General features: G+C 48.8%; 2 protein-coding genes and 2 long non-coding RNA genes across 5 annotated transcripts in view; 2 read left to right on the top strand and 2 right to left on the bottom strand.

Annotated features, from left to right (window-relative positions):
- The window catches only part of LOC105901603 (mitogen-activated protein kinase kinase kinase 20), a 12,470-nt gene extending 8,651 nt beyond the window's left edge, over positions 1-3,819 (top strand). The window contains exons 8-9 of the mRNA XM_042702871.1: positions 829-979; positions 2,869-3,819. Of these exons, the coding sequence (XP_042558805.1) occupies positions 829-979; positions 2,869-3,333 (616 nt within the window). The 3' untranslated portion in view covers positions 3,334-3,819. The remainder of the gene's footprint in view (positions 1-828; positions 980-2,868) is intronic.
- A 470-nt stretch (positions 3,820-4,289) lies between these two features.
- On the bottom strand, positions 4,290-4,853 carry LOC105901606. Its single transcript, XR_004162709.2, has 2 exons — positions 4,585-4,853; positions 4,290-4,553 (listed from the first exon to the last, which is right to left on the bottom strand). It is a non-coding gene; the product is annotated as an uncharacterized LOC105901606 (long non-coding RNA).
- A 9-nt stretch (positions 4,854-4,862) lies between these two features.
- On the top strand, positions 4,863-5,893 carry LOC116218169. The gene is made up of 2 exons (XR_004162710.2): positions 4,863-5,333; positions 5,377-5,893. It is a non-coding gene; the product is annotated as an uncharacterized LOC116218169 (long non-coding RNA).
- A 1,889-nt stretch (positions 5,894-7,782) lies between these two features.
- Positions 7,783-10,598, bottom strand: part of gca (grancalcin) — a 9,362-nt gene continuing 6,546 nt past the window's right edge. For both annotated transcript variants that reach the window (XM_031558468.2, XM_031558467.2), the window contains exons 6-8: positions 9,033-9,146; positions 8,582-8,640; positions 7,783-8,170 (exon numbers count right to left, since the gene is read on the bottom strand). In XM_031558468.2, coding sequence (XP_031414328.1) covers positions 8,144-8,170; positions 8,582-8,640; positions 9,033-9,146 — 200 coding nt within the window. In that variant the 3' untranslated portion in view covers positions 7,783-8,143. The remainder of the gene's footprint in view (positions 8,171-8,581; positions 8,641-9,032; positions 9,147-10,598) is intronic.

Below are 10,598 nucleotides of genomic sequence, written 5' to 3'. Positions count from 1 at the left end.
GTGTGTGTGTGTGTGTGTGTGTGTGTGTGTGTGTGTGCGTGGCGTTTGGAGCATGAGTGTGGAAACAGTTTGGCAGAGAAGAGGGCAGGAGAGGGGCAGAGATTGGGGGGGGGGTCTCTAGCTCGGCATACCTGTTTATAAATAGCCCCAGCACACACACACACACACACACGCACACACACAGCCCGTTCAGGACATAAAGGAAACCTCACTGACACCTGGTGGCCAAATCAGGAATTGCTGTAAAACAAATCCTGCTTTTATATTAAAGCTCCAGGTTAACTCTCTCTCTCTCTCTCTCTCTCTCTTTCCCTCTCTCTCTCTCTCTCTCTCTCCCTCTCTCTCTCTCCCTCTCTCCCTCTGTCTCTCTCCCCCTCTCTCTCTCTCTTCCCTCCCTCCCTCCATCTATCTCTCTCTATCTCTCTCTCCCTCTCTCTCTCTCCCTCTGTCTCTCTCCCCCTCTCTCTCTCTCTCCCTCCCTCCCTCCATCTATCTCTCTCTATCTCTCTCTCTCCCTCTCTCCCTCTGTCTCTCTCTCCCCCTCTCTCTCCCCTCTCTCTCTCTCCCTCCCTCCCTCTCTCCCCCTCTCTCTCTCTATCTCTCTCTCTCTCTCTCCCCCTGTCTCTCTCTCTCCCCCTCCCTCTCTCTCTCTCTCTCTCTCTCTCTCTCTCTCCCTCTCCTCCTCCCTCCCTCCATCTATCTCTCTCTATATCTCTCTCTCCCTCCCCCCCTTTGTCTCTTTCCCTCCCTTCATCTATCTCTCCCTCTGTCTCTCTCCCCCTCTCCCTCTCTCCCTCCCTCCCTCCATCTCCTCTCCTCCTCCCTCAGGTGTGAGATCGATGCCACTCTGGAGCGTCTGAAGATGCTGGAGAGGGAGCTGAGCACCAAAGAACAGGAGCTGGAGAAGAGGGAGCAGAGGCTCCGAGAGTGGGAGCAACAACTCATGGAGCGATCCTCCAGAGCGCCCGTCAGCACCAAGGTGTGTGTGTGTGTGTGTGTGTGTGTGTGTGTGTGTGTGTGTGTGTGTGTGTGTGTGTGTGTGTGTGTGTGTGTGTGTGTGTGTGTGTGTGTGTGCGTGTGTGTGCGTGTGTGTGTGTGTGCACCAAGGTTATTATTATAGTTTTGCATTTTATTATTTGTGTCTGTGTGTGTGAGTGTGTGTATGTGTGTTTGTGTGTGTGTGTGTGTGTGTGTGTGTGTGTGTCAAGGTTATTATATTAGTTTTGCATTTTTCACTAGTTTTTTATTTTTATTTCGTTTTGACTTTTTTTTTTCAATTTCAGTTTAGTTTTAATTCGTTTTTAAAGCGGGTTTGCTAGTTTAGTTTAGTTTTTCTATTTTTTGAAAATGCTTAGTTTGAGTTTAGTTTTTATTAGTTTCAGTATTAGTTTTAGTCTTTACCGCGGAATGCAACAGACCAGGGGGGGGGGGGGGCAGTCAGGGAAGCCTAATTTTTTTGCTTGCAAAACAAAATGCTCAAAATGAATAGTAGATACAAGCTACAATAAATAATATGTAATTAAAAACTCACCAAACATACCATTTAAAAAAAAGAGCCATCCACAAAAGACAACTATGAAAGATGTATGTCAGACGTGTGTCAGTCAGAATTTGCGCATATCCTGTTCAAACAGACAGGAGACAGGGAGACGGTGAGGCAGCGACGAGCTGTGCCTCATCTCAAAACTGGGTTGAGCGCATGCGTAGAACCTATTTAGTTTTGCTGATCTGACGTAAAGCCGCAGTGAAAAAGCACGGAGAGGAGGCAAACAATGAATGCTTCAATGAAGGGAGCATGCGAGAGCCCACCGGTCGGGTTTATGCTTGTTCTGCCGTTACTCTTCTTATATTTTACCTTGACTTTGAAAATGGAAGATTCTATAGCTAAGCTAAAACATTTCTCAAAACTGGACTTTCAATCAAAACGTGAATTGATCAATAATGGGAGACCAATGCCGTAGCTAAAAGGTATGCTTCAAACGACGGGACAGAAGATAACTCGACTCGACTTCTCACACCCAAAGCCAAATTGCTTTGAAAATATTTTCAACCTCAAGAATAGATTTTGGTTTTGGACGTACAGCGGAGACCCTCAGGGGGCCTGTGCAACTTCGTAAGAGTTCATATTCACGAGTGCATAATCACACATATTAACACAAGTTCATCACAAGCTAGCAGCGGCCAACTGTATGTAGCTACCTTACCAGACTATGTGTGTGTAAAGAATGCTGGTATGAAAAACAACCAGTAGTCAAAGTGCAAGCTGCCAATTGAATGGTGAGTTAAACTACTGTATTGGGTTTATATATTTGTAAATCTGACTCTGAAGTGCCTCACCAGCCATGAACCTCACCGCACGTTACTGTTCCAAGTAACCCCAAATAGGACTGTCGCTTTCTCCCGACTTTTGCCGCCATGAAACCAGGTGAGGGGCGTGTACTAAAAGTGGTACGGCGGAAGATAGACTAAAAGGCTATCTATGAAATACATTGACAAAGACGACAACTAAGGACATTTTCTCTATAATTCTATTTTATTTTAGTTCCTTTTGTAAAGACACAATACAGTTTCAGTTAGTTATCGTTTTTATTTATAAAGCCTCGTTTTTATTTTTATTTCAGTTTCAGTTCAGTTTATTTTGCACCTCGTTTTCGTTTTTTCGTTGGTTTTCGTTAACTATAATAACCTTGGTCAGCACACACACACACACACACACACACACACACACACACACACACACACACACATTATACCCCAATCTATAAGTTGTGTATATGCTATATATCTCTTAAGCACTTCCATCATACACACAGAGGAGCAGGTAAACTAACCCAGCCTCCTCCTCCTCCTCCTCCTCTTCCTCCCCAGTTCTCCTCCCCGGTGATGGGCACCCTGAGTGCGGAGTCCTTCTTCGAGTCGCACTGTGAGGAGAGCAACAGCTCCGAGGTCAGCTGCCAGATCTCGTCCACCTCCTCCACCTCCTGCAGTAACGGCGAGCTGGGGGGCGTAGTAGGGGGCGCCGGCGGCGGGGGGGGGGGGCTGCAGGCGCTGGTGCTGTCGGGGTTCCGGGACGTGTTCGGGGACATGGACGGGCCCGCTGGGGCGGGGGAGTCGGTGCGCTCCTCGGGGTTCCGGGACGTGTTCGGGGACATGGACGGGCCCGCGGGGGGGGGGGAGTCGAGTGTGCGCTCCTCCGGGATGCAGGTCAGCATGCAGGCCAAGCAGAACTCGTCCAAGTCCCACAGCGTCCGCCAGGGGCGCAAACTCAACATGGCCATCAACATGGACGACTTTGGCTGGTCCAACGATGACGACGACGACGAGAGCGATTAGGTGTGGCGTGCAGGAGGAGGAGGAAGAGGAGGAAGAGGAGGGAGGAACTGGGAGGGTGTAGGCAGTAGAGGGGGGGGGTGGGGGGGGGATGTTGGGTTCTGATCCGTTGTTGGTGTTCTGAAGTGCCTCAGCAGGACCTCTGATGTCACTGCAGCTTCCTGTGTGCGTCTGCAGCTTTGCTGGACCCACCCCCATGCCACTCATTCTGCCTGCCAATCAAAAGCCCCAGCCAATCAGGTAGCTCTGCCACAGGTTACAGCTGTCCTGCCATTGGACGCCCCCCCCCCCCCGCTGCTCTGTGTGTGTGAGACCCCTCCTCCACGAGGTGCTCATGGGCTGAAATCTCTCCCAGAATGCAGTTCACTCCATAGTAGATCTGGTGCGGTTCTGACCCAAACCACCTCTAGAGGGCGCTGTGCTGTGTGTGTGTGTGTATGTGTGAGTGTGTGTGCGTGTGTGTGAGGGTGTGTGTGTGTGAGGGTGTGTGTGTGGTGTGTGTGTGGTGTGTGTGTGGTGTGTGTGTGTGTGTGTGTGTGTGTGTGGTGTGTGTGTGTGTGTGTGGTGTGTGTGTGTGTGTGTGTGTGTGTGGGTGGTGTGTGTGTGTGTGTGTGTGGTGTGTGTGTGTGTGTGTGCTGAAGACAGGGGTCCTCCTGGGCGTTCTGGGGGCCGCCGCTATGGAGCGTATTTACAGAGAGGCCGTCATTACGAGCAAATTAGCCACAAGGTGTACCTGGGGGGGTGGCCAGAGTGCGCTTTGGGAAGGACACACCGTATGCGATGACGTAAAATCACAAGATATCAGTCAGCTGCCCCAGGACATATCAGTCACCTGCCCCTGGAGATATCAGTCACCTGCCCCAGGAGATATCAGTCACCTCCCCTGGTGTTGTAGGCACAGGAGATATCAGTCACCTGCCCCAGGAGATATCAGTCACCTCCCCTGGTGTTGTAGGCACAGGAGATATCAGTCACCTGCCCCAGGACATATCAGTCACCTGCCCCAGGACATATCAGTCACCTGCCCCAGGAGATATCAGTCACCTGCCCCAGGACATATCAGTCACCTCCCTGGTGATGTAGGCACAGGAGATATCAGTCACCTGCCCCAGGCGTTGTAGCACAGGAGATATCAGTCACCTCCCCTGGTGATGTAGGCACAGGAGATATCAGTCACCTGCCCCAGGAGATATCAGTCACCTGCCCCAGGAGATATCAGTCACCTGCTCTGGGGTTGTAGGAGATATCAGTCACCTGCCCCAGGAGATATCAGTCACCTGTCCCAGGAGATATCAGTCACCTCCCTGGTGATGTAGGCACAGGAGATATCAGTGACCTGCCCCAGGCGTTGTAGCACAGGAGATATCAGTCACCTGTCCCAGGAGATATCAGTCACCTCCCTGGTGATGTAGGCACAGGAGATATCAGTCACCTGCCCCAGGCGTTGTAGCACAGGAGATATCAGTCACCTGCTCTGGTGTTGTAGAAGATATCAGTCACCTCCCCAGGAGATATCAGTCAGCTGCCCCTGGGGTTGTAGGAGATATCAGTTACCTGCCCAGGAGATATCAGTCACCTCCCCAGGAGATATCAGTCAGCTGCCCCTGGTGTTATAGGGACAGGAGCTCCACGGCATCCATTGGTCTACACCGCACCATGTGCCACGTCAACTCATATTAATTTCACCTCAACTCCTTAATCACTTTTTTTAGACTTGAACGCAGGGTTACAGTTGTGACCTTCGAAGAATATTTACGATAATTCAATTCAATTTTATTTATATAGCGCCATAACAATACAATTGTCTCTAGGCGCTTTACAGAGCGATAAGTATTTTCAAAAGTAAATTGAACAAAACCATTAATTAGTAAACAAATTCATTGATTGATGGTCATGGTACCTAATGACCCCCTACAGTCGACTGGTTAAGGTCAGTGGCCATGGAGGTTTTCTGGCGTTAGATGGCACTAATAGTGTGTTACTGCGATGGTGGATTCTGGGAGGTGTAGTCCAATAGAGTGTTACTGCCATGGTGGATTCTGAGAGGTGTAGTCCAATAGAGTGTTACTGCCATGGTGGATTCTGGGAGGTGTAGTCCACAGAGTGTTACTGCGATGGTGGATTCTGGGAGGTGTAGTCCACAGAGTGTTACTGCGATGGTGGATTCTGGGAGGTGTAGTCCACAGAGTGTTACTGCGATGGTGGATTCTGACGTTAGATGGCACTAATAGGTAACACTAAAAAGTTACTGCTATGGTGGTTCTGCTTGCTGATTGGTTGAGGCTGTGCATGTATCTTTTCTTTTCTTCTGCCGTTTTCACTCCGCTCCACCCACTCAGATCCAGCCCCGCCCACTATGATCCAGCCCCGCCCACCATATCTGGCTCCACCCACACAACCCCGCCCATCCATATCTTGCTCCACCCACTCGGCTCCAGCTCCGCCCCCCAGCTCTAGCTCCACCCACTCGGCTATGGGCCTGCAGATTCCCCACATTTTCTGCTGTTTTTGTAAAGAATATTTTCCTCTTTTTTTTTAATCAAATAAAGGAAATGTGAACCCATGGTGTTGTCCGCTGGTGGTCTTTGGGAGGTGTAGTCCAGTGGTTCTCAAACTTTTTGTCCGGGGACCCCATAAAATCCATTTGCCAAGTCTCGCGACCCCCCACACATTTTGACAGGATATCATAGGTCTAAATTCAGTTTCATCTTGAATGATGAGACTGCTTGCTGAGACAATATTAGTTTTCATTATCCACCCTGATGTAGAAAACACCATTTCTGATAGACTATACAGCAAGTCAAAGCCTAATATGTTGATGCACAGGGCAGCAAGATCATTTTGCGACCCCCAAAAAACGTTTGGCGACCCCACTTGGGATCCCGACCCCTAATTTGAGAACCACTGATGGTCTTTGGGAGACTGAGAACTAAAAGCCAGGTACACTGAAACAGGTCTAGCACGTGCAAGGCAGGGCTAAGACCAGGTTTACTGATAGTATATCATATAAAGCTAATATTGATCAGGTGTATGTGCTGATAGTATGTAATATATAGTTAATATTGATCAGGTAAAACAGGTCTAGCACGTGCAAGGCAGGGCTAAGACCAGGTTTACTGATAGTATGTAACATATAGTTAATATTGATCAGGTGTAAGTTTTGATAGAATGCAATATATAGTTAATGATTATTACCAGGTAAGGATGTAAATAACTTGGTTTTAAGTGTAATTGTTGTTTCACATTTTTGGAGATGGAGATGTCTAACATCGAGGATAAGCACAATCAGCCCTAAATTAGTCGTGTTAGGTATGGGATTATGTCTAAATCAGTCGTGTTAGAAGTATGGGATTATGTCTAAATCAGTCGTATGATGGGATTATGTCTAAATCAGTCGTGTTAGAGGTATTATGGGATTATGTCTAAATCAGTCGTGTTAGAAGTATGGGATTATGTCTAAATCAGTCGTATGATGGGATTATGTCTAAATCAGTCGTGTTAGAGGTATGATGGGATTATGTCTAAATCAGTCGTGTTAGAAGTATGGGATTATGTCTAAATCAGTTGTGTTAGAAGTATGGGATTATGTCTAAATCAGTTGTGTTAAGAGGAATGAATGGATTATGTCTAAATCAGTCGTGTTTAGAGGTATGATGGGAACAGGCTGTCGGGTCAGAACCGGACAGTAACCATGACAACCAGACGGGAACCATGACAACCACACAGGAACCATGAGAGCAAGGAAGAGTAAATGAAGGAGAGGTTTATTAAAATAGAACCCAGTTTTACCGGTCGCTCATCATTGGGAGTGGTTACAGTTTGTGCACATATAAATGACTGACAAGTGCATATCAAAATCATACAAAGACAAAGGAGTGTGTGTGTGTGTGTGTATTGGCACAAAACAATCCTGTTCCCGTGTGTGTGTTGTGTTTGTCAAGGCAATGGTGAACTCATATGGCCCCCCCCCCCCCGCATACTTTGGAAAAGCCTGAAATGTCTTCAGTAAGGCCCTGATCTGGGACTAAACCATCTCACTGCAGGGGTAGCATCAACTTCAGTACTCACAGCTGGACTAAACCATCTCCCTGCAGGGGAGCATCAACTACAGTACTCAAGCGCTGGACTAAACCATCTCACTTACAGGGTAGCATCAACTACAGTACTCACATTCCTGTTTCCACTGCAAACTGTTCGTTTCAGTCGAGAGATAATTCAAATAATTAGCCTAATTAGCCTAAACCAACCATAGACCTCAGCATTCATTCAATCTGATGATGATGCATTCCAGTCTGCATTACTGTACTGGTTTATCAGTGCTGACGTTGATGTTCATCAACGTGTGTGTGTGTGTGTGTGTATGTGTGTATGTGTGTGTGTGAGTGTGAGTGTGAGTGTGTGAGTGTGTGTGTGTGTGTGTGTGTGGTGTGAGTGTGTGTGGTGTGGGTGTGGGTGTGGGTGTGGGTGTGTGTGTGCATTATTTTTATGAGCTAATGTTAGGAAGGGTTATTGGTCATGGCACTCTTATCTATAGTCTCTCTCCAGACGAGGTATTTATGTATGTATATGTATATATTCTAAGAGGTATATGTATGTATGTATATATATTCTATTATATATATATATTCTATTATATATAAGTCATTTTATAGTTTTTAGCATTAGCTGCATATATCAGTCTTTGATACAACAGCAGTATCTGTCTATCTATCTCTGCATCTATATCACTCTTCTTCTTCCCATCCCCCCATCTCCCCCCCTATATCTTCTTGGCCTCCTCCTGGTGGTGGGGGGTGGTATAGCAGGGGGTCCATCATATGGCCATGGTGCACTGGATGAACTGCAGAGGAGAAACAGGCGGAGAGAGAGAGAGAGAGAAGGAGAGAGGGGGGGAGAGAGAGAGAGAGGGGGGGAGGGAGAGAAAGAGAGAGAGAGAGAGAGAGAGAAAGAGGGAGAAACAGGCGGAGAGAGGGGGGTGAGAGAGAGAGAGAGGGGGAGGGAGACAGAGAGGGAGGGAGGGAGAGAGGGAGAGAGGGGGGGGGGAGAGAGAGAGAGAGGGGGAGAGGGAGAGAGAGGGGGGGAGAGAGAGAGGGAGGGAGAGAGAGAGAGAGAGAGGAGAAACAGGCGGAGAGAGAGAGGGGGAGAGAGAGAGAGAGATTTAGAGGCCAGATGAGTAAAGGGCAGATGGCAGACGTCCCTCAAACCTCCGGCTATTAAAAAAGGAATGTGATTCTTGCTTTTGCTTCCTTACATCGTCGTACTGGAACATCACCGACCCCTGCTGCATCGTGTCTCTCCTCCTGAAGCTGTCTGTGAAGCACACAAGTCAACCATGAGTGTATACACACACACACACACACGTCCCATGAGTCTGAGCACACACACACACCCCCCTCCCATGGGCATCCTGGCTCCCTCACAGACACGTTCAACTGGTTTTCAGTGACGTCCCCGACCCCACACACACACACACACACACACACACACACACACACACACACACACACACACACACACACACACACACACGCTCCAGCTGTGATTGGATTAGGTATGAGGGAATCCCACACACACGCTGACACGGCCATGCAAACAGGTGCATGGCTGAACTAGTTGCACAGGTTTGTGCGTGTGCGTGTGCGTGTGCGTGTGCGTGTGCGTGTGCGTGTGCGTGTGTGTGTGTGTGTGTGTACTCGTCCTACCTGTCATGGACCTGAGCTTCACACAACAGGCCACGTAGTCGTCGAAGTAGATGCGTCCGGCCTTGCTGTAGCGCTTGATGACGCCATTCAGGGTCGCGGGGCTCACCCTGTAGCCTGCGGTAACCACAGCAACCAAACAGAAAACAAACACACTGTTTACACACACACAGACACATGTAGAAACACACACACACATGTAGAGCGTGGGGACTGATCCTGTAGCCTGCAGTAACCACAGTAACCAAACAGAAAACAAACACACTGTTCACACACACACATGTAGAAACACACACATGTAGAGCCTGGGGACTGATCCTGTCGCCTGCGGTAACCACAGCAACCAAACAGCCTTTATTAAAGACACTATGCAACAATTATGAGGAATGGTTTTATAGACAAGTGGTTTTGGGTTCAGGGAGAACTGGAGATCAGGCTGAAAGAGGCAGAGGAGTCATACAGACGGAAGGAGGAGCAGGAGAACCACATGAGGGAGGTCTGGGATGGTATGAAGACCACATGAGGGTCTGGGAGGTTAGGGAGGTCTGGGATGGCATGAAAACCACATGAGGGTCTGGGATGGCATGAAAACCATCACAGGCTGCAAGAAGAGCAGCAGCACCGTTGAGGGTGGTGCCTCCTCTGCTACCAGTCTCCATCGGGGGGGTCAGTGTGGAGGTGGTCAACACCTACAAATACCTAGGAGTTCATCCGGACAATAAACTGGACTGGTCAGCCAACGTTGATGCACTCTACAAGAAGGGTCAGAGCCGGCTCTAACTTCCTGAGGAGGTTGAGGTCCTTCAATGTCTGCAACAAACTCCTGCGCATGTTTTACCAGTCTGTGGTTGCCAGCATCCTTTTTTATGCTGTGGTGTGCTGGGGAGGCAGCATAAAGAAGAGGGATGCAGGGCGACTGGACAGGCTGGTGAGGAAGGCGGGAGCTGTTGTGGGCACCGAACTGGACTGCCTCACAACGGTGGCGGAGAGAAGGACCCTGAGTAGGTTGCTGACCATCTTGGAACAATGTCCACCACCCACTACACAGAACTTTCGATAGACAGAGGAGCATATTCAGTGGCAGACTCCGGTCACTGTCATGCTCATCGGACAGGCTGAGGAGGTCCTTTGTCCCCAGGGCCATTCAGCTTTATAATGCCACGCAGAAGGGGAGGGGGAGGGAGATGGACTTCACTCTATGTGTGTGTGTGTGTGTGTGTGTGTGTGTGTGTGTGTGTGTGTGTGTGTGTGTGTGTGTGAGGGAGATGGACTTCTCTGCATGAGTCTACCTCAGTCTGCCCTATCATCCACCCCATCTTATCAGACCATCCCACTGTCCATCCTTTTACTGGCTATATACTAGCCCCTTGTACAGACTTAATAATCTCTTATATTCTGCACCATCTAGCCACACAAGCAGCACATCCTGGGCACATCCTGGGCATCTCCTGGGCATCTCCACTGTCACACTCAATCATGCACATTGCACCATAGGGTCAGACCCATTCTTGTACCCGTTACCATCCCACTCCTTTTGAACATGTTCTCCCTATGTGTGTGTGTGTGTGT

The sequence above is a fragment of the Clupea harengus genome, chromosome 21 (genome assembly GCF_900700415.2).
Source record: "Clupea harengus chromosome 21, Ch_v2.0.2, whole genome shotgun sequence".
In the NCBI taxonomy this organism is placed as follows: domain Eukaryota; kingdom Metazoa; phylum Chordata; class Actinopteri; order Clupeiformes; family Clupeidae; genus Clupea; species Clupea harengus.
The sequence above is the reverse complement of the archived record's forward strand: the minus strand, read 5'-3'. Positions and strand labels throughout refer to the sequence as shown.